At 49.7% G+C, this 24,545-nt stretch overlaps 1 protein-coding gene across 8 annotated transcripts in view; it reads right to left on the bottom strand.

The window, feature by feature from the left end:
• The window catches only part of LOC144950095 (guanine nucleotide exchange factor DBS-like), a 105,456-nt gene that overhangs the window by 46,287 nt on the left and 34,624 nt on the right, over nucleotides 1-24,545 (bottom strand). For 3 of the 8 annotated variants that reach the window (XM_078880141.1, XM_078880136.1, XM_078880143.1), the window contains exons 1-3: nucleotides 18,366-18,644; nucleotides 11,303-11,386; nucleotides 2,065-2,179 (exon numbers count right to left, since the gene is read on the bottom strand). In XM_078880141.1, coding sequence (XP_078736267.1) covers nucleotides 2,065-2,179; nucleotides 11,303-11,386; nucleotides 18,366-18,369 — 203 coding nt within the window. In that variant the 5' untranslated portion in view covers nucleotides 18,370-18,644. Of the gene's footprint in view, nucleotides 1-2,064; nucleotides 2,180-11,302; nucleotides 11,387-18,365; nucleotides 18,645-19,736; nucleotides 19,795-20,518; nucleotides 20,657-24,545 lie in introns of those variants that run through there. The other 5 variants (XM_078880138.1, XM_078880140.1, XM_078880142.1 and 2 more) reach the window with 5 other exon arrangements.

The raw sequence follows: 24,545 nt of genomic DNA, 5'->3' as shown, positions 1-24,545 counted from the left end.
ACGTTCGGCATTTGCGCGACCACTCTCACACGGCCTGGGCGAATCATGAAAGCGTCGTTGCTTCACAGACGGACAGACAGACCGTGGTCGTCAGTAGTTTGACAGTCGGTGGTTGCGGAGCGAACGGTGCGTATTTGACGGTCATCACGGTGCGGGGCGGTGGGATGTTGACTGCCTCGTCTGGTGGGCAGCAGGTCGGGGGTTCGATCCCGACCCTGACGCCTGCTGCTGTATATTTGGACTCTTAGTTTTTTTTCGGTAAAGTCACGTAGGTAAAAAATTAAATAAAAATTAATACAAATAAAATAATAAAAATCACTTGATACAGCAAATCTGGCTGTGACGGTCCCACCTGATGACGGAGACTTGTGTTGCCTCCGAAACGTCGTGATTTTTATGATTTTATTTTTATTAATTTTAATTTCATTTTTTACCTACGTGACTTTACCGAAAAAAAACTAAGAATATTAATCCTTGCAGTCACGAAAGCTTCAAATCTAGAATGTATATTTGGAGTTTGCGTGTCTCTCTCCCCATGGTCGTGTGGTTCCTCCGGTTTGAGAAACAGACATCGAGATTAATTTGATGCTATAAATGTCCAAATGTTGAACACTCGTTAGTGGCCAAGTCACTTTTGAAAAAGAGCTTTGAAGCTCAGTGGGCCTTACCTGGAAAAATATTCATATATATTTGAAAAAAAATTAAAAATTAACCCGTAAAAACAAAGTTTTTCACTATAAATCCTTTATATGCGTGGCATCGGTTTTATTTAATTATTAATTTCTGTTTTTCTTGAGTAAGAGTTTCATTTTTATCACATTGGTATTTTAAATTAAATATGACATTTTTTTCCTAAAAAGTGGAAAATTTTGAAAAAAAATGTTGCAAATTTTTTTTCACGAAAATAAATTGTCACGCACAACGAGTCTGTGTGCAAAATGTCAGCTCGATTGGATCACGGGAAGTGGGTTAAAAAACGACCGAAGGATTTGCACGGTCGTAAGTGCGCAAGCAAGCAAGTGAAGTTAATATAAAGGATTTTAAAAACATGTTGTGCTTTTCATCTTCTTGGTTCTTTCGGTAAAGTCACGTAGAAAGGAAATAATAAAATAATAAAAATAAAACATAATAAAATACAATTCTCACGACGTTTCGGCCACAACGCAAGCAGCCGTCCTCAGGTGAAGAACAGGTCTGTCGGAAAGACAGCGTCTGAATGAACACCACCAAGCTTGGCAGCGTATATTTAAGCTGGGTTAGAGGAGGAAGGGCGCCAGTGTCAAGCGCTCCCTACCGCCCCCCCGCTTTGACATACATTCACAAAATAGTTTGTGGAGGCCTACTCGCAGACACGAAGCACAAGCCACAAAAACGTGAGGCGCCGATCAAGGCAGGCGCGTGCACGATAGCCCTGGAAAGTTGAGGGCGGCGGCGGCGGCGGCGGCGACTCCCGAAACCGCCGTTTACATTTTTCCCTCCGGCGGGCCGACCCGTTCGAGCAATTAAAACGCTGACGGTTGGCCGAACGATTGAGCGCGACGCTCTTGGGCCTGGCTTTGCTTGATCTCCCGCACTCGTGCAGGAGGCCGCACTCGCTCGTTTCGAGCCTTCAATTAACGAGCAGCTCAAAGTAGATTAAAGAATCGCGGCGGGGACGGCAGACGCGCCCGGGAATAATTGCCGTAATTAGCGTGTCGTCCCGTCGCCGGTGAGAGCAAAGTCAAAGGGAACAGCAGATGTACAATTATTTTTGTTGCCGTTGTTAATAACTACATTGATCGTTTAAAAAAAAAATCCTATTTTCAGAATTATCAGCTACTTAGCGCGGCTGGCACGGGACATGGTGATGGGAATGAAATGAGGCCCACTGTACATGCGTCCATGATGATGATGATGACAACGGTGACTGCAATGCCATGATATGACCCCGAGTCCATCACGACGGCGATGACGCCGATGACCGTGATTTTAACGATGATGATGATAACCACGGTGACAACGACGACCACGAATGAATCAATGACGATGAGACGCGAGGATTCGTGCACGGGTCCGCGCCCTCACTTGGGAATACTCGTCAGGTACTGGAGGATGGTTTGGAAGTCGGCGTCGGGGAGTTCGCAGAAGCTGGGGCACTCGGGCAGAGTGATGATGGGCGAGCCATCCTTTCCTCTTCCTCCTGCAGAACAACAACAACAAGAACACAACAACAGACCGTGAGACCCACCGTCTCATAATGGCGATAAAAATTCACGGCTGTGAAATGCCGCATTTCAATGTTGGATCCCACCGATGCGCCGCCGTGTATGGGAAGCCAAGAAATTTACAGAACCTACACAGGGTACACGGCCAGAACTAGAGGCGGGTTAAAGGTCAGTTTAGAGAGGTGAGTTTTCAAGGCAGACTTAATGCTATTTAAATATAATTTAAATATAATTTAAATATATTTTAGCTTTGCGCACTCCCTCCCTCCTCCCCACCACACACAAACCGACCACACCACGCCCCCCCCGCCACCCACAATTTAATCCACATCATGTTATCGGTGCCACGTCATGAGATTTAGGATCCGTTGCGAAATATCGCAATCTGTCACATTAGAGAATGAACCAACGGAGGCGGATACCGCAAAACTACCGCCGAGATCCCTTCGGGAGAACCTCTGTTCCACTCGGTCGGAGTCTGGCACGGAGAGTTCCGCGCTCAGCGTTGTTAATGTGCGCAAGCGATGCCGACAAAGACAAATCGTTATTTTAAACAAACAAACAAACATCTCCAGCTGCTGCACGATGTGAGCAACACAAAGATGTGCACCACGCGGCCGAAACAACGGCCTCCCGTTTACGAGAGAATCCTGGGACCTGCTGTGCATTCGTTAGCACAGTTGATCATCATTTATCTCCTGTTAATCGATGATCTCCTGATAATCGATTATCTTCTGTTAATGTTTTGGTCCCTTTTCCACATTGCTATTGCGATTGTGCTCATCGGCATCTAGTCACGAGACGAAACCTCCGATTTGGAACTCTCACAGCGCAACGGTTATCACCACCACGCGTGCCGGGGTGCGGCTTTGACAGAGAGATTTTTCCGAAAAGCCGTCTTTAAAAAAAAATCATTTTTTTAAACGGCAAAGGTCACAGTCTCCCCGCTCACTCTGCTATGAGATCGTCAGTCGCCGTGGCGGTCGAATCGAACATTTTCAATTTCCATCAAGGAGGTAGGAAAGCCAGTGAGCATGGAACTGTGGGCCGTCGTGCCAACGTTAGCCCAATGTTGGCACGTTTTACTGGGAATTTAAACGAACTGAGGGCAAAATTGTATTCGATGTAATATTAGTGTGCGGTAATTGGTGGCCGGGAACAGACAATCAATTTGCTATTCTTGAAACCCTAGATTTCTACTATTGAAACAATAAAACTATTTTCTATTTTAACCGAGTAAGGCTCCGCCAAGCTGCACAGCTCTTATTACGCACGTACGTACATACGTGCACAGGCTCACACCGCCTATTACTATCATCATCATCAATGCACCTTGCCAAATCGCCCCGGGAGGGGCAGTGGGGGGGCGGTGGGGGAAGGTGCATCCATAATTTAACACCAAAGTGCACCACGGCCTCCCGAGCGGCCGTCGATTCGACGTTCCGATGCGCGATCATTTACAAATCACGCGCAAAACGCACGCGCGGCACAAGAGACAACTCGTGCCGAGGCCTACGCTCGAGGCTGCGGGGACGCGTGCGGAAACGTGGAACCGGCGGTCGCTTCTCGCCGCAGAGGTTCGCGGTTCGTGGTTCGTATCCAGTTGCCGGCGACGCGGGCGTTGTTTATCAACCACAAGGATGCGACCACGCGGCGTCTGCTTCCCGGTGGAGGGGACGTTCAAGATCGTGTGACGTCATTCGCCGTGGTAACCGAATTTGAAAAGGGTACAAATTCGCCGCATTTTAAAGATTGCCCACAATTGACTATCATTGTGATTTTTACGCAACGAGATCGTCGTCACCAGCTTTCGTGGGCGTTCACCCTTTAATGGGTCTCCGCGTGAGTCTGTGGGTCTCTGTGTGAGTCTGTGAGTTTCTGTGTGAGTCTATGGGTCTCTGTGTGAGTATATGGGTCTCTGTGTGAGTGTATGGGTCTCTGTGTGAGTATATGGGTCTCTATGTGAGTCTATGGGTCTCCGTGTGGGAGTCTATGAGTCTCTGTATGAGTGTCTATGGGTCTCCGTGTGTGAGTGTATGGGTCTTCGTGTGGGAGTCTATGGGTCTCCGTGTGAGTTAATGGGTCTCTGTGTGAGTCTATGTTTGTTGAACTTCTTTCGCACCGTACATAGGCAACCGTGCTAATTGGACAGGCGTGGCACACGAGGAAATAATGTTGTCAGCACCGCCATGCTTGCCCTGCCACCTTTGTCTCCCCAGTGCTGATGGCAGCTATACTGTACAGAGCGCTCATTTTAGGCTGGGTCGACCTAGGGGAGGCCAGGCCATACGTTGTGCCACTGATGCGCTACATGCCCACGAATTAAACTTGCGTGGCGAGGATTGTAATACCACTCAACACGCACGCACATATATATGCGCGCGTGTGTGAACCCACACACAAATGTACAAATACAGAAGATCCCCTGTACAGCCTTCAACAAACTGACAGGGCAAGTGCTTATGAAGGCCGGTACGGCACGGCACACGAGGGGGTGGATGGCCAACACCACGCACACGACCGCCTTTGTCTCCCTAGTGGCGATGTTTACACATATTACCAGGTACTCATTTGAGGCAGAGTTGACCTAGGGGAGGGCCAGGAACGGTTCAAATAATCGTCACTGGGTCTTGGCCGTGAGCGGGAATTGAACTCGGGTCGCCGGCAACAGCCAATTGTTTTTACAGACGCAAATGCATCCGTTCTCTATCCGCCGCTTGATTTAAGGCCACCCAATTGCGCGTGGATCTCATCGGCGACCGGCGATCGGCAATCCAGCGGACAAATTGCACTCCGTGGAGAAGTCAATTACGCAACGGGCGGCGAAACGGCCTGCCTCGCTTAGCTAATTAACGATCAATCAATCCCCCCCCCCCACCCACCTTTTTTTTCGCCTTACACTCAGAAACGACGTGGGCGTTCCGCCGAGACCTAGGACGCCCAATTCCTTAAAAGGTCAAGGTGACCCTGGGGTCACGCGAGATCCATTAACGCGTGAAATACATCACGCGGACGACGTGCGCGCCGCCCTTCTGCCCAATCAGCTGCTGGATGAGGGCCCTCTCCCCGCGAGCCTCGCGGGGTCCGTGTGGGCTGCTCGACCGTACTGCACCGCCTCGCCAGGTTGGTCAGGGCGGGTGGGCGGAGCGGCCGTCTGCACCACGGTAGCCCTGGCAGTGCCCGATCTCGCCAGATCTCACAAGCTAAGCGGGGTTGAGCCTGGATCGCGCTTGGATGGGTAACCAAAGATCCCCCGTACGGCCTGAACAGTGCTGTGCTGTTAGCGAGCAGCACCTATGAAGGACGGAACGGCACACGAGGGGGTGGGTGGGTGGCCAGCACCACGCCCGACCACCTTTGTCTCCCCCAGTGGCGATGTTTAGACACCGCACCATGGACTCATTTGAGGCTGAGTCGACATAGGGGAGGCGCAGTACCGGTTCAGATAATTGCCACTGATGTTGGCCGTGAGCGGGAATCGAACTCGTGTCGCCGGGTTCGTAGCGCAGCGTAGTGCTAACCGCTCCCCACAGGATGGGTAACCACCCCCAGTACCGCTGCATCGGTGTTCTAGTACAGGGTGCTGCTGTGGGGCTGCGTGCAACAGAGGAGATGATCCATTGTTGTACTGTACTTTTCTGTGCTCCCGTGTAGATGCTGCCCATGTTCGGCAACAGCCGGGTTGAGGGGCGTCGTGAAGTACATTGGCGCTCGAACAAGCACCAATGATCCGCAGCGGGGTGACAACGGCGCAGGACAATACTGTAGACGTTCGCGCTCGTGTACATCGTTAACAACAAGAAAGTACGTACCCCGTGTGCATGTACGTTGAACTTCTTTCGCGCCGTACGTAGCCAACCGTGCTGAATCGGAGGCGCGAGGGAAGGACAACAAACTAAACACAAAAAGCAGCTCTCAAGAAACGATTTTCAATCCAGATGATGTAAAAAGCACATTGCTCCCAGCGGCCTTCCTAACACCGGAAGGAAGAGAGTGTTCCAGACGGCCGCAGAAGTGTCTCTGAAAGCGCTGCGCGACGCAGCGACCGCCGTCGCCTTTGTTCGACGGCCGAGCCAAAAGCCGCCGCCGCTTCCGCCGCTGCGAGGATGAGCGGAGTTCGCGTGACGACGGCAATGTAACTCTGGCGGTTCGTTTGCGGCATAGAATTGCCCGGCGTTCGCGAGCAGCAGGGAGGCGAACGCACACAAAGCGTGCGGTGCGCCCATTCGCATCCGGGCCTTGCTGCGGGGCAGCCCGCGTAACGGTTTCACGAGATGCAAAAATGCGTGCGATGTCAAAAACGGAAGGCCTGTTCCTTCTCTCCCACTCTCTCTCGTGGACAGAACAGCGGGGCAGCCTCTCACCCGCCGCTGCACACCCGCTCCGCTCAGCTGATGATGATGATCAGCAGCAGCAGCAGCATCATCAGCCATGGTCCGTCCACTGCTAGATGACGGGCCGTCTCCATTGTTGACGGTTAGCGATGCCGCGATCGATCTCGCTCCCCGCCGCACCCGCGCGTGAGCTGATATCGTCGCTCCGCCTCCACTGAGCTTGTGCTTTATGGTCTGATCTATACTAATATTGCGTGTTTGTGTGTACATATGAATGTTGAATCTTCTTGGTTCTTTCGGTAAAGTCACGTAGAAGGGAAATAATAAAATAACAAAAATAAAACATAATAAAATAATTCTCACAACGCAAGCAGCCGTCCTCAGGTGAAGAACAGGTCTGTCAAGAAGACAGTCTGAATGGTCTTCCCGACAGACCTGTTCTTCACCTGAGGACGGCTGCTTGCGTTGTGGCCGAAACGTCGTGAGAATTATTTTATTATGTTTCATTTTTATTATTTTATTATTTCCCTTCTACGTGACTTTACCGAAAGAACCAAGAAGATGAATCCCTGCAGTGACGAAAGCTTTAAATCGAAAAATGAATGTTGAACTTCATCAACTCTGGCTGTCGCCTGATGAGACTGGTTGTAATCACCGGCAAAGCGTCACGGTACTCAAATTGTAAATGTTGTGGGCTCACCTCGCCAACACACAACCGGTGAGCTGAACTAGTAACGAATTGGCGTGTTTTGTTCACGCGACAAACCTTACTAATTGGCCGTGTCGGGTGGTGATGGTGGCGGGTTTGAACGGCACAACATTTATATAAATCACGCGATCGAACCCAAAAAGAAACCTCCATTGTGGAGAAAATAATGAATGCCTCGGGGGCAGATTCCCTCCAGATGTGACAACTCCTAAGCGACATAAACATCGCCGGGATATCGCTTCGCTGCCGCGCGTACGCAAACGAGGACGCAGTGTCGTGAACATCGCGAGATCGACGGCTACGGCCACTTGATACAGCAAGCGTGCTGTGTCGGTTCCACCTGAAGACGGAAGCTTGTGTTGCCTCCGAAACGTCGTGATTTTTATTTTATTTTTATTTTACTAATTTTTATTTTTTACCTACGTGACTTTACCGAAAAAACCTAAGAATATGAATCCTTGCAGTCACAAAAGCTTCAAATCTAGAATTAATTAACATCTCCCCCACCGCAGCACCGCAACGGTGCCCAGCCACAGACTGCCTGATTGCCCCAGGGGGTTAGAGGTGGAGACTCTCGATGCGAGAGCATCCAAACTCGTAAATGAGAACGCATCAGCCCAATCGCCAGAGAGCTCTACTGGCTCCCAATCAACCCACCCATCCCAACCCCCACCGAGCAATTTCAAGATTGCAGTCACTGACTGCAGTGTTTCACATGGAATTGCCCCCTGCCTACACCTCTCCCCTCTCATCTCGCTCTACTCCCCTCCACGCACTCTCCTGCCTCTCCCCTCTCATCTCACTCTACTCCCCTCCACGCACTCTTCTGCCTCTCCCCTCTCATCTCACTCTACTCCCCTCCACGTACTCTCCTGCCTTTCGCCTCTCATCTCACTCTACTCCCCTCCACGCACTCCCCTGCCTCTCCTCTCTCATCTCACTCTACTCCCCTCCACGTACTCTCCTGCCTCTCCCCTCTCATCTCACTCTACTCCCCTCCACGCACTCTCCTACCTCTCCCATCTCATCTCACTCTACTCCCCTCCACGCACTCTCCTGCCTCTCCCCTCTCATCTCACTCTACTCCCCTTCTTCTAAAACTGCAGTTATCCCACACAGATGTAATAACGCTGAGTGGAAAAACACATAAAACTTGTATCCGTTGCTTGACGAAATGTTGGGTGACATCATCTGCATCTTTAGCTAAACTGTCATGAAGAGATGCATTCACGTAGCTCATCTCCTCTTTAATCGGCCATCATTATTATTAAAGTTCTCCCATCACGATTTGCGGATTATAACTTCAGAACTGTCGCTCACTCGCCCTGCAAAAAAACGCACTTCCCTTGTTGTAATGTTTTGGAAGTGTGCGCAGGAACATTTTAAACTTCTCATTTTTCTCAAAAATGTATAATTTTTCGGAACAATTACGCTGCGCTCATTTCCATTTTCAAATTCATCAACGTACGATAATTAAAAAAAAATTACTGTTACAGGAATTTGCAGCATAAATACGCCTGTCACAAACAGTTTAATGTAAAATCATCTCAAACATTTTCCCATTTACACTTCTATTTTCATGTTTTTACTTTGAGATACGTGTGACTTTCTCATGGACCAGATATTACCCAAGGTTTCATTTCAAACTAAATCTAAACAATTTTTTATTTTAGCAGGTAAAGCCCGCTGAGCTATTTTTTCAGAAGCGGCCTGGCCATTACAAATGATATCTCAACCAAGTGGAAATATATCGAAGGACATGGAGAAAAATCCAGACAACCATTGGGAGAACAAACTCCAACTATACAACAGGCATCAAGGGTCGAACCCACGACCTCCTGCGCACCAGGCGAAGGAGTTAAGATCTTGCCACCGCGGCCCCGGCGTCACCGGCCATTGCCACATGAGGCCTACCAACAGGCTTGCCACCTCTGCGGTACAAAACGCTGGGACATATGACAAGAAGTTCTCACAATGCCGGAAGAGGTGGTAACTACGTGTGAGTGCGTAATCTTGAGTGGTGGATCATTACGCGACCGACAAAAAAACAATGGCACGCTTAACGTCTCGGGAAACTCTTCCAAATTCCCACGACAGCGGCAGCCTCTACATAGAGGGCAATCCCGAGAAAAAACCAGGAACAGGTGGACCAGAGATCGCAAACGGGTTTTGATTCCTTACCCGTACCCGTACCCGGCCGCACCAGGGTCGCAAACGGGTACCCGTACCCATACCCGGGTACGGGTAGCCGGGTATCGGGTAGGGTACGGGTATCAGGTACCCGGTTGCGACCTCTGAGGTGGACGGACGGATCTCTACCTACCACTTGGAAGCGGCCCACCCACAACCGCTTCCATCGCCCGCAAGCAAACAGCAGCACTGGCCGGGCACCGGGAGGGGAAATATTTTCAACGTGGCATCAACATTGCGCGGTCTAATTTTAGCACGCTCACTAATGTCTGTCACCGCAATGGCCTTTTGCCGTGACGGACGTGGCAGAGGCGTGCGTGTGTGTGTGCGCTAATGTGTTGGTCGCCCGACAAAAATGGTACTGGAAAGGCCTATTTGGCTCTCGGCAATGAAAACGTTACCCGCCCCTGTGTTAGACCAATCGGAGGTTCAAAAGCAAAGCGTAGAGGTGAGGTGTGAGCCGGGCGGTCTGTGGTATGTTGTTTTCAAATGCGCATGCGACGTTGTGATAATTTTGCCCGGCACGGCACCGATCGCTCTCAAAATCGCCGCCGCCCATCAAGGCGGTCAAAATCACGACCGTTAGTTCCTCAGGCTTGAGACGTTTCGTTTATTTTTTTACTGTTTTTGCCTACGCATCAGAAAGCAAAGCCAAGCACGCACGTCCACTCAGAATTATCATCCTGAAACCGATTGCCAAACACGTTTTTTTTTCCTCGTTCAGATCATATGCAACACCGAAATATTCATTTCTGCATTGCACTTGCAGATGTGGTCCTATGCAGACAGACGAGAAGCGCGTTGTCCATTTCTCAATCTTGCCAAAACAGAGAAAAAAACACCCGCTCCCAACCGGATGCTGTGACTCATTGCATCACGCGGAGGATCGCTCAACTAAACAAAACAGTTACGCGCTTCGGTCCGCGAGCACGAGTTCACAAGTCGGATGGTAAAAAATATGCATCTTATGGAAGTTCGTTCGTAAGTGTGTGTATTAGTAATAGGATTTTACCCTTTCAACTGGTACAAAAACTGACACCTTTATACAAGGCATCATGTTTGCAATAACCACAACACAAGCAGTCAAAATGCAAACAAAAAGAAACAACTCTGATGATGATAATTATTTCTGTTTGCATTTTGACTGCTTGTGTTGTGGTTATTGCAAACATGATGCCTTGTATAAAGGTGTCAGTTTTTGTACCAGTTGCAAGGGTAAAAACCTATTACTATATTTTGCCACTGGTAAAGGAGGTCTCATAGTGTAAGTGTGTGTATGTTCGTAAGTCGGGGAACTGCCTGTAAATGCATCCGCATTGTATGGATTCACTGAAACTAATATTATCCACCACGGTCTGCATTCAATCTGTGTTTACTTGCGGGTAAGATCTGCGTAGCATTGGAAGTGTTCCTGGGCCACCTTCTACCAACCCTCACCGACCGGCGTTGCGAAGTTCGGCCAAACAACTCCCCTGGCCAGCGTGGCACGGGAGAAGCCTGCAGTCAAATGTTACCTCCCTCGCCTCGTACGCAGGAGGTCGTGGGTTTGATCCCGACTCCCGACGCCTGTATATTTGGAGTCTGTGACGTCGCGTGGAATTTTATTTTCCCTCCGGGTCCTCCGGTTTTTCCCCTCCACATTTAGAATCAAGGTGCGCTTTAGATCATTTGGCTGCGATACATTTCCACGCGACAAGCCACTTCCGTTGGGGCTATCGTTTGTGAGAGCCAAATTGCTTCTCAAAAAGAGTTACGTAGCCTAAGAACGAGCACCTGTAGACGCTGTGGATCACCCCTCCCCCAAGGCCCCCCCCCCCTCGCCTCCTCCAGCCCCCCCCCCCCGCCCCACGACCACCACCACTCACCTGTGAGCACGGCAGGCCCTTGCTCCAGGAGCACCTTCAGGTCGCGAGCCCGCAGCTCCCTGCACTCCGCCTCCATGATCTCATCTGCGTGACCACAGAGGGGCAGTGGGGACACGGGGGGGGGGGGAAGAGGGGGGAGGAGGGGGTCACGTACTCATGAGGTCACCGCTCGTCAAACGGGCAACTCCGACCGACCCCGGCCGTCCAGTCGGTTCACAGCACTTTGCCCCGGAAGTATGTTGAGGCTATACGAGGGGGGGGATATTTTATTTTTTAGGGCTACGCTACGAACCCGGGCTACCCAAGTTCGATTCCCGCTCACAGACAACATCGGCGTCGAAGAGCCGAACCGGTCCCGGACTTCAACCCCACGACGCCAGCGCATCCTTCACTCATTTTCAGAGGGGGGTGCGGGAGGGGGGTGCGGGAGGGGGGTGCGGGAGGGGGGTGGCACTTTTGTGGGTTTGACAGCAGCACGACAACGACGATGATGATGGGGGAGTTGTCACCATTTGTGCATTGTCACGGGGGGGCGGGCGCATGTCAGGGGGCCGCACTAACGGCCACCAGTGGCCCGTGGGGCCTTGCGACGAAGAACGGTGCCCAAGGTCGACTCAGCCTTAAATGAGTACCACTGTGTAAACATCACCGCTGTGAATACAATGACGGCCAGTCATGTTCCTGCCCTCGTGCGTCATACCCCCGCTCAATAAGAAGCTCACAAACGACACTTTCTCCAATAGACTGTAAAGGATATGAAGGAGGATGACATATTCCTTTGTCATTCGTACGAGCCAGATCTTTTCAGGCACAATAAACCCCCCCTCTGTCTTTTATACGTTTGACAAACGTGGGCGACCTTCAGCAAGGAACACCTGCGTGGACTTTGATCGTTCGCACTGGCCTAACCGACAGATCGGACTGGACTGCGCGAGGAGCTCGCACAGATCTTCACACCGGCCAGGATGATGATGACGATGGTGCGTGGGGCTGTGTCTCATAGCCCGGCATGCCCAGCCACCACGTGACCAAGCGTCAAAGTGCAGTTCGCCTGGCACAAGCACTGCGGTGATGTCACTGGCACTGAATGGTGAATGCCAGTTGCTGTGTGTGTACGCGCGTGTGCGCGTGTGCGCGTGTGCGTGTGTACGCGCGTGTGCGTGTGTGCGTGTGCGCGTGTGCGTGTGTGCGTGTGCGCGTGTGCGTGTGTGCGTATGTACTTGCGTGTGTACTTGCGTGTGTGCGCGTGTGCGTGTGTGCATGTGTGCGGTCAGCGCAGTGTGCTACGAAACCCGGCCGCCCGAGTTTGATTCCCGCTCACGGCCGACATCAGTGACTAATATCTGAACCGGACCTGGGACTTCCTTTGGGTCGACTTAGCCTGAAATGAGTACCTGAGCGCGGTGTGTAAACATCGCCACCGGAGAGACAAAGGCGGCCGGGCATGGTGCTGGCCACCCCCGTCCTGTTAGCGAGCAGCACCTATGAAGGCCGGCACGGCACATGAGGGGGTGGGTGGTCAGCACCACGCCCGGCCACCTTTGTCTCCCCAGTGGCGATATTTACACGTTGCACCAGGTACTCATTTGAGGCCGAGTTGACCCAAGGGAAGGCCCAGGTACCGGTTCAGATAATCGTCGCAGGTGCCGGCCGTGAGCGGTAATCGAACTCGGGTCCCCGGGGTTCGTAGCGCAGCGTAGCGCTAACAGCGACGCCACCGCTCCGATGACACACGCACGGGCGCGCACAATGGGCTTCACTTACTCAGGAAAGGCCGGGCGTGGGTAGAGGTGTGACTGGTAAGGGTCAAGCTGACCCCATGGGGTGAGCTTATTTTTAAACTTGTTGAATCTTATCTTTTTTTTTAAAGGCGTCTTAAAAAAAAACCCACCCCCGCGACAAGCAACCTGCGCTAATTACGGACGCGCTGCCGTTTCACAGCAATCACCGCCAAACGGGGGTCAAGCATCGCCACCGTCAGCCACGGGCCTTTCAAAGCTACAGCCCACTGTGGGTGCAATGATGCAGAAACAGGGCAGGCTTTATCTGCAGCTGAACGCGCGACATGCAACATCCAAAGAGCCCTGGGGCTTCGATCGTCCGCGAAGCTCACGGTGGCACGAGCCCTCAACGGCATCCGCACGCAGGCCGTGGATTTGTCGACGCACAAATGGAAAAATAAAAATAAAAATTCCGGGGGACCACGGAAGGTCACCCAACTCCAGAAAAAAAAACACGAAACAGATAACGACTCAACGCCCGGTTCACAGACATGGAGGAGGAGGGGGGAGGAGGGGGAGGAGAGGCCACGGGGGGAGGAGAGGGAGCAGGGGGGGGAGGAAGAGGGGGGAGAAGGCATCGTCACAGCGGCGATGATACTCCTGATGCAATCAGCTGGCTCACCAACCACCTCGATGTAAAAATCACAGCAGTCGCTCTGCATCAACATCAGCTATACAAACAAGAAGACAGATCAATAGATTCACACCGAGACCCATAGACTCGCATTGAGACCCATTGATTCACACAGAGATCAATAGATTCACACCGAGACCCATAGACTCGCATTGAGACCCATTGATTCACACAGAGATCTATAGATTCACACTGAAACCCATACACTCCCATAGAGACCCATAGACTCACACAGAGATCTAGAAATTCACATAGAGACCCATAGACTTTCACTGAGATATATTTTCACATCGAAACCCATACATTCATACTGGGACCTGTGGACTCATGAAAAGATCAATAGATTAACACCGAGACCCATACACTCGCAAAGAGACCCACAGACTCACACAATGACCCATACACTCGCATAGAGACCCACAGACTCACAGAGAGACCCATACACTCGCATAGAGACCCACAGACTCACACAATGACCCATACACTCGCATAGAGACCCACAGACTCACACAATGACCCATACACTCGCATAGAGACTCACAGACTCACAGAGAGACCCATACACTCGCATAGAGACCCACAGACTCACACAATGACCCATACACTCGCATAGAGACCCACAGACTCACAGAGAGACCCATACACTCGCATAGAGACCCACAGACTCACACAATGACCCATACACTCGCATAGAGACCCACAGACTCACATAATGACCCATACACTCACACAAAGACCCATAGACACACACAGAGACCCATATATTCACACAGAGACCCATACACTCACACAGAGACCCATACACTCACACAGAGACACACAGACTCACAGGGAGACCCATCACAGCAGCGATGCACCAATCCGCTACTCCTGGGGCAATCCACGGGGCTCATCCGCCTCGAAGTAAAATCACAGCTGTTGCTCGACATCAGCAGCAGTGCCGAGAAGAAGTAAACGTTGGCTCAACGTTGGCTCAACGTTGGCCCAACGTTGGCCCAACGTTCGCTCAACGTTGGCTCAACGTTGGCTCAACTTTGGCCCAACTTTGGCCCAACTTTGCCATATTTTACTGGGATCCAACGGAACACGAAGAAGTCGCACGGACAGACACGCAGTCGCGATATAAACCGCAGCCCTTCCCCCCCACGTCTCGCTCTGCAACATCTTCACAACCCACAGAGCGACAGGGGAAAAAGCCAATGGGATATTTGTTTCCTCTCTCGCTATAAACAGCCTCTGATCCTCACATGATACACGCAGGAGGTGTTGTGTGTGTGTGTGCGCGCGTGTGCCCTTGTACCACAGCGTGCGCGCGTGTGTTTTGTTAAGCGGGAGCGGTGGCGTTCCGGTTAGCGCAACGCTGCGCTACGAATCCGCCCGCCCGAGTTCGATTCCCGCTCACGGCCAACACCGGTGACGATTATCCGAACCGGTCCTGGACCTCTAGCCCCGCATCCCCGGCCCCCCCCCCCCCCTAAGGTCGACTCGGCCTCAAATCAGCACCCGGTGCGGTGTGCAAAACATCACAAACCGGAGAGACAAAGGCGGCAGGGCGTGGTGCTCGCCACACCACCCACCACCACCTCGTGTGCCGAGCCGGCCTTCGGAGCTTCTCGTCCCATCAGTCTGTTGAAGGCTACACACGTGGGGGTGGGGGGTGGATTTCATTTTTTTTCGTTCTTTGTTTTGTACCGAGCGCTCTGACGGTTTTTCTTGAACCGCCCCCACTCTTCTCAATAACATCCGATGTTACTTCATCTCTCTGGAAAATCCCCCCCTCTTCTATTTTGGTGAACTCCCTCCCTCCCCCCTTCCCCCACCCCCCTCCACTACCCCATCAAGACGTTCCCCATCTTCCTCAGGCATTTCCCTTTCCCGCGGCAAAATAAGGGAACGGCACAGGAATGATTTGGGACGATTGCGTTGAAAAGAAAGTAAAATAACAAGGCGGCATTTACACCATGGGAACCTCATTTGCCAGTAGAAAAATATGATAATTGTTTCTTTTACCCCGAGCTCTCATACTCTGATGGTGCATTGTCTTTGAGTTGTGCGCATTTTGGCGTCATCTGGTCCAACCCATGTGAGACTAGGCTCTAAGGAAAGCTGTCTCGGGTGTGGACCAATCAACTTCAAGGACAGTGCATACATTATCAGAGTTGTGTTTTTTGTTTGCATTACGACTGCAGGTATTGTGGTCTATGCAAACATGACTCCTTGTAAAAAAAAGTGTCAGTTTTGTTGCCAGATAAAAGGGTACAAAAACAATTATCATACATCGCCGGTTCTTCACCTGGGGTGCACGCACACCCAGAGGGTGCGAGACATTGGCAATATTCATTTTTTTTAAGGTTAATCATCAAAAACACAAATTTAGCACGGGCAACACGTAGCAGGCTCTCGCGACCAATTTCGTCCATAAGAGGTTTTTTTTGGGTTAGGTCGTGTAAATATATGAATGTGTCATATTCTTGGTTCTTTCGGTAAAGTCACGTAGAAGGGAAATAATAAAATAATAAAAATTAAACGTGGCTTTACCGAAAGAACCAAGAATATGAATCCCTGCAGTCACGAAAGCTTTAAATCGAAATATGAATGTGTCGTTAAAACCCGCCACCACCCAACACAGCGAATTAATAAGGTTTGTCACGGAAACAGAACCTGCCAATTCTGTTTACGTGACAACCCTCACTAATTGGCTGTGTCAGGTGGTGCCGGGTTTAACGACACACATTTATATATTTACGCGATCTAACCCAAAAAAAATCCTCTATCATGGACAACTTACTTTGTTTCATCAAAGCTATGAATTTATTAACATTACTACATTTTTTTCTTTTACGATTAAGAACCAAACGAGTTGCAAGTACCTCAGCAAAGGTACAGAACCACTGCTCTAGAGGCTAACTTTGGCCTACTCTTCCACGCTAGCCGGACGTCTTGGGAGAAGGTTGCAATGACAGCACGTACCTACACTTTACCGGTTAATCACCGCCCCACCGTGGCGTCTCACCCCTTTGAGATCGGTGTTTGGGAGTTCAGCAAATGTCGAGCAAGGGGCTTGCTCGCATGAGGCACAACCGCCTTGACACGGAGCTTTTCCTTGACTTGTGATAGGATAGCCCCTGTAGCTTGGGATATATGTAATGAGATATAAATATAACCTTGACCGGATGGAGAGAGAAAGAGAGAGATGGGGGGGGGGATTACATTTTTTTTTACTACTACTAGACTTCCTTCCCTGGCCACTTGAATGTCTGTCTGCAAGCCAGAGGTCGCAACTGGGTACCCGATACCCGTACCCGTACCCGGCCGGGTACGGGTACGAGTAGCCGTTTGCGACCCTGGTGCGGCCGGGTACGGGTACGGGTAAGGAATCAAAACCCGTTTGCGACCTCTGCTGCAAGCTGTTACTGCCGTGACAAGACACCGGCCAAAGTGAGATGAAGAAAGGGCAAATTCACCGACTCGCCAACACAATTAAAACGTACCCAAGCACTCCGCAGGACACGTACGCGTGGACAGAGATACAAACAGGCACGCACGGAGGGGCACCATACGCACGCAGCTCCGATGTACGGTGCGAAAGAAGTTCACCGTACGTACGCATAGAAGGCAAAGGTACAGGCGAATTGGCAGAGTGGCTACTCACACAAACACGTAAATGCACGTATACAGGTAACACGCAGACACGTAAACAGGCAAAGAGAAAGATACTCCGTGTAGCCTTCGACAGACTGCTGGGGCAAGTGCCGAGAGCGAGCATCGGTGACGGCCGGAACGACACACGAGGGGGTGGGTGGCCAGCACCACGCCCGGTCGCCTTTGTCTCTCCCCAGTGCTAATGTTTACACATTGCATCAGGTACTCATCTAAGGCTGAGTCGATCTAGGGGGAGGCCCCAGGACCAGTTCAGATGAATCGTCACCGGTGTTGGCCGTGAGCGGGAATCGAACTCGGGTCACCAGGTTCGTAGCGCAGCGTAGCGCTAACCGCTACATTCACACACACACATTAATACACACACACATTCATACACACACGTAAACAGGCAGACACGCACAGGCACACGCACATGTAAACACAGGTAGAACACACGTAAAACACAATGTAAGCGCATATACAGCACATACTGCACAAAATCAAACACAAACACGTACACGGGACATGAAGACGGGCACACACAAGGAGATGCAAAAGCACACACCACTAGATAATAGAAGGCACACGCGGACACATAAGTAATCACACACAATATCAACATGTACACAATATATACTGGATGCAGGCATATATACAGCATCATAATGTTTATTTATACTGGAGGAATCCGATGAGCTATAAAGTAATTGTTTCACAGATGTCCAGCAATCACAGCACACGCAAATATGCACACATGCACACAGGCTACTACATAACATGCGTATAGTTACAGAGGGCACACACACATACACAGTGCTCACACACACACGCATTCGGCATAACATCCACAACCACACACAGACACAAACACTTTCCATTGTAAAAAAAAAAATCTCACAACCATCAAGTTAACATCAAGACCGAAAATCCAATCGCCGTCAACTTAAATTCATAACGTCTTAAAACAACAACAACCTCCACGGAATCATTCGACGATTCACTTAACTCATCCACGTATTCCGCTCTCTCGCTCAGCGGAGGAAGGCAGCGCCACGATTTTAAATCCAGCTCTTTGTTAACAATCTCCCCCCTGAATTCATATTCTTTGGTTCTTTCGGTAAAGGCACGTAGATAGAAAATAAAATTAAAATAATCGTAAAATAATCAACTCACGACGTTTCGATCGCGACACAAGCGGTCGTCATCAGGCGGAGAGAAAAAAAAGATTCTGCAACTGGGGGGCTTGTTCGGGGAGTACACATGGTGTGAGCCAGAACCCAGCTCGGCGAGGCTGTCACGTCTCTGTGTGGGTCTCTGTGTGTCTGTGTGTGTGTCTCTGTGTGTGTGTCTCTGTGTGTGTGTCTCTGTGTGTGTGAGTCTCTGTGTATCTGTGTGTGTGTCTGTGTGTGTGTCTCTGTGTGTCTGTGTGTGTGTCTGTGTGTGTGTCTCTGTGTGTGTGTGTGTCTGTGTGTGTCTGTGTGTGTGTCTCTGTGTGTGTGTCTCTGTGTGTCTCTCTCTCTCTCTCTGTGTGTCTCTGTGTCTCTGTGTGTTTGCCTCTCTCCGTGTGTCTCTGTGTCTCTCTCTGTGTGTCTCTGTGTGTCTGCCTCTCTCCGTGTGTCTCTGTGTCTCTCTCTCTGTGTCTCTGTGTGTCTCTGTGTGTCTGTCTCTCTCTGTGTGTCTCTGTGTCTGTCTCTCTGTGTCAATGTGTCTCTCTCTGTGTCTCTGTGTGTCTGTGTGTCTGTCTCTCTGTGTGTGTCTCTGTGTCTGTCTCTCTCTGTGTCAATGTGTCCCGGCTGCAGCAGGGAGAGCCAAGTGATGCGTCTCACACACTCACACGCTCCACACACACCAAAGACAAAGAGCCCCCGTATAGCCGAAACAGGACTGTTGGGGCAAGTGCTGTCAGCGAGTAGCACCTCTGAAGGCCGGCACGGCACACGAGGGGGTGGTGGGGGTGGCCAGTACCAGGTACTCATCTGAGGCTGAGTCGACCTAGGGGAGGCCCAGGACCGGTTCACATAATCGTCACGAAGCGATGGAGGCTGTGAGCGGGAATCGAACTCAGGTCGCCAGGTTCGTAGCGCAGCGCGCTAACCGCTGCACCACCGCTCCTCCACTCACAAGACACACACCAAGACACACACCAAGACACACACCAAGACACGCACACACCAAGACACACACAAAAGACAAAGACACACACACACCAAGGCACACACACCAAGGCACACACACACCAAGACACACACCAAGACACACACACCAAGACACACACACACCAAGACACACACACCCCAAGACACACACACCCCAATACACACACACCCCAAGACACACCCAAGACACACACACACACCAAGACACACACACACTGTACCCAGCCCTTATTTTTCCTCTGAAGGGCTTCTCTTCTTCAGGTTCATGATGGCTCCCAGCAGGGCATTCCGGTGCCTTGGTTACCAATTAGATTTAGCTCTTTCTCTCTCACACTCTCTCACACACTCACACACTCTCTCACACACTCACACACTCTCTCACACACTCTCTCACACGCACTCTCTCTCTCACACTCTCTCACACACTCACACACTCTCTCACACACTCACACACTCTCTCACACACTCTCTCACACGCACTCTCTCTCACACTCTCTCTCACACACACTTTCTCACACACACACACTCTCACACGCACTCTCTCTCACACTCACACACTCTCTCTCACACACACTCTCTCACACACTCACACACTCTCTCTCTCACACTCTCTCTCACACACACACTTTCTCACACACACACTCTCTCTCTCACACACTCTCTCACACACTCACACACTCTCTCTCTCACACACACTTTCTCACACACACTCTCTCTCTCACACTCACACACACACTCTCACACGCACTCTCTCTCACACTCACACACTCTCTCTCTCACACACTCTCACTCTCACACACTCTCTAACACTCTCTATCTCACACACTCTCTCACACTCTCTCTCTCCAATTGCTGGACCCAGGACCTAATCCCTATTTCCCACCACTGCGCAGCGTTTAAACACATTCCAGCATATGCAAATAAAATCAAGGGTTTACGTTTAAATGGGCCAAAATGTGTGTGTGTGCGTGCGTGCGTTGTGTGCCCGCCGACAAGCACTTGCCCCGGAATGATGCGAAGGCTACGCGGGGGATCTTTGTCTTTGTTGCGTATCAACTCTCACCCACAAACACATTGGGTGCCCCCCCCGCCGCCCTCTGGGAAATAAAATAAAAGATTGAAAATACTTCGTCACTTCTCCTTACTAACCACGACGACTTCAAAATATATATCCACACAATTGACGAGATGATGCTTCGTGCGATGCTCCCTTATTTATAGAAGAGACACGGGCGGGAGGGATAGTTACGCCATCGTCATCAACATCATCATCGTCGTCGTTATCTTCTTCATCTCTCCGCAGTAGCGTTCCTCAAACCATCCTGGGGTACAGCGAGTCCTCACAGACTGAAGGGGTGAGCGAGTTCAGATCCCAGTTCTGGGGTTGAGGGAATTAAGGGGTTTAAGGGGCCGTCCATAAATGACGTCACGCGATTTTGGACGATTTTTTACGGCGTCACAAAAAGTCAGACCCCCCCCTCCCCCTCAAATATGACGTCACAAAGCTCTGCCCTCCTCCCCCCAAAATATATGCTTCAAATCGCTTTAAACTATTTCCATTGTAGTGCGTATGTAATGTGCCGCTGCACTCTGATGTTGTAGGAGAAAACATTTATTAAAAAGTCTATTTAATTCAGTAGAACGTGTTGTCTATATTTATTTAAAGTTGCGCATTTTGATGCGACGTCACATTTCTCAACCCCCCCACCTCGTCACACATCATCACAAATGTCTGACCCCCCCCCCCGAGGTGCGTGACGTCATTTATGGACGTTCCCCTAAGAGAGGTAAATATCGGGTCAGCGTGTGTGTGTGTTTTTCGCTTTAACGATACGCACACATGGAGTCACGTGGGTAAGGATCGACGTTTGCGAAATTCGTATCTGCTGCGTTGAATGGTTTTGCGTGACCCCTGCAAGCCACGGAATTTTATTGTATTATTTTATTTTATTGTTATTATATTATTTTATTATTTTAGTATTTTATTTTTATTATTTTATTATTTCTTTCGGTAAAGTCACGTAGAAGGAAAATAATAAAATAATAAAAATAAAACATCATTATTGTATTATTTTCCTTCTACGTGACTTTACCGAAAGAACCAAGAAGATGAATCCCTGCAGTCACGAAAGCTTTAAATCTAAAAATGAATCCCTGCAATCACGAAAGCTTTAAATCGAAATTTAAGCCACGGAATGTCGAGTCGTTCATTTCAGTGTTAAGAAATAAATAATGGCCATCGATTGTTTCGTTAATTCGTGACAATTTCGGGCAGCTCCCCTTTTATCCGCTGAAAGCTGCGCCTAACAGGATGACATTAGGAATAATACTCGGTGCGCGGATAAACAGGAAGGGTGGAAAATCACGAGGATGGATAAGAGAGGTTTTCTTCGCTGTACCATGCCAGCCACACACAGCGGAGTTTGACTGGCGGTGGACGAATGGTAAAACCATTTCCCGTTTTGCTTTTGATTCCTGCGCGGGGCACAATTATTGAGCCCATTCGTGCTCCAAATCGACGTTTGGAAGAAAGAAAATTCCCTCGAAAAAGCGAGCCTCGTTTTGGCGAGGAACGGGGGGGAACGGTGGGAGATTTTCACTCAAGCGGCATCTGCCGTCAGCTGGACGTCTTCAAATAAAAAAAGTTATTCATCACGGTCCACGCCTCTTGAAAAGGTTTCTCACACCGTCCATCGCAATGCCCTGCCAACTGGGTGGCATGCAGCCATCGCTCCCACACAACTTGTGAGCGTAACGCGTTTTCACCGGCGTGTATGTTTTATGGTCTTTATAACAACAACAACAACAACAACAATTTAACGCTGCCGTACGGTAAATCACTCTTCTCGACAACTGACAACGACTCGGGAGGCACAAGGAACCGCGGACGAGAGGAAAGACAGCAAGCACTCTTTGTTTTTTCGGTATATCACGTAGGTAAAAAATAAAATAAAATAAATGAAATCACAACTAAATTAAATCACGACGTTTCGGGCGCACCGCACGTGTGGGGACAACGTAGCGAAAGCACAACCGCTTAAGTGATTTAATTTAGTTGTTTTCATTTATTTTATTGTATTTTTTACCTACAAAACCAAGAAGTATGAATCCTTGCAGTCACGAAAGCTTCAAATCTAGAAGACAGCAAGCGGCCAGGGCTGTGAGCTGGCACTAACAATTTCCCAAGCTCAGTGGGGTCCTCAATATATTGAAATGTTTTTTTTAGTAGATCCATTTACGAGTGTTCGCACGTGGCAGGAAACCGGAGCACCCAGTCAAAACCGCGCGTGCGAGGGGGAAACACTCGATCCCATACGGAAGTCACAGATATCTGTCCAAAATGTTGCTGTACTGCCTTCTCCTGGCAAGCTACGGTACGGCACCTTGACAACCTTCGGAAGTCATCTTCTTGGTTCTTTCGGTAAAGTCACGTAGAAGGGAAGTGATACAATAATAAAAATAAAACATAATAAAATAAAATAATTGTATTACTTCCCTTCTACGTGACTTTACCGAAAGAACCAAGAAGATGAATCCCTGCAGTCACGAAAGCTTTAAATCGAAATTTAACCTTTGGAAGGCAGATTCACAACATTCGTGTGATCCACCAACCATTTGCTGCAGCCTCCACACTGCTGGGTTACACACCACGTGCATAGCCAGCACCACACTTCGCCATCCCGCTGCTGGATGGAGGCCGCCCCATGCCGAGTCAGTCGATGGGGCTGTCGAATCATACTTCACCACAACGGTCAGTGCGGGCTGGAGAAAGAATTGCTCAGAACTGGTTCGTGTGTCACTTGCCACTGATGGTGGCCGTGGCAGGGAATCAAACTCAGCACAGTAACGACGGCACCACCGGTTTAATCATCGATATTGCACAGCTGAGCTAGATTTTTTTTTTTAAACTAAAGAACAACAAACAAATATCGGCACGAGTCGTCAAGGAATTTTAAGGTTCATACTCTTAGGTTTAGTTCGGTAAAGTCACGTAGGTAAAATAGTAATAAAATAAAATAATAATACATGAACAAATAATGAAATGTCATTTTGTTCTTATTTTTTATTTTTTATTTTTGCCTACGCGACTTTACCGAAAAAACCTAAGAGTATGAATCCTTGCAGTCACAAAACCTTCAAATCTAGAATCTTAAGAGTGCCCGTGCGGTGGATTGCAATAGCTCCAATCACGCTGTGTTGCAATGTGCAACAACTGTGACCATGTGACCAGCAATTTTTTTCCTTTCGTCTTAAATAATTCATAAAACGCTGCCTGCCTCCCTGCTGAACACATTAAGTCTGCCGCGGCTGGCTCACACACACGCACACACGCACATGGTTACAGGGTTAAATCACGTGCCTAGACATCCCCATGCTGTGGGCCAGCGATGGCATTTCCTACAAAGGCGCATGTGACCAGCATGTGTGTTGTTTTCGCGTAATGGTATTTTTTAATATATATATTTTTGCTACGTAGCAGTGGTCCCGAGTCAGGAAGGCGCCTTCCTTGTTCATAGACCAACACACGATACATTATGCTTGTGCGGCACCGTGCGTGTGTTACAGTAAAGCGTTCTTCATACTGAACAACCCAGGGAGGGTGAAAAAACTAAGAACCGTTTACAATAGTAAAAGCCACTGGCCAATCAATCTGCTCAAGGTTAAGCTCATGTAAACAAATTTCGTTTAACGTATCACCAAAAACGATTCGAACGTGGCTGCGTTTCTCATACAGTAGCACGACCTATGAGCTCGCTCAGCCACACATTCGCTCACTCATCCACCAACAACTAGCTTGCTATATTTATTTGAATTCGGGGAGGGCTTTTAAACATTTTATTTTATTTTACCAGGTAAGGCCCACTGAGCTATGTAGCTCTTTATCAGAAGCGACCTGGCAGCAAATGACAGCTCGACAAAGAGGCTCATCCCGTGCAAATGTACAGCAGCCAAATACGCTGAACACGTGATGTCGATTCGAAATGTGGAGGGCAACACCGGGGGAGACCCGGAGAAAAATCCACGGCGCG

This window comes from Lampetra fluviatilis, chromosome 56, assembly GCF_964198595.1.
Source record: "Lampetra fluviatilis chromosome 56, kcLamFluv1.1, whole genome shotgun sequence".
In the NCBI taxonomy this organism is placed as follows: Eukaryota; Metazoa; Chordata; class Hyperoartia; order Petromyzontiformes; family Petromyzontidae; genus Lampetra; species Lampetra fluviatilis.
This window is presented reverse-complemented; position numbering and strand designations above follow the sequence as displayed.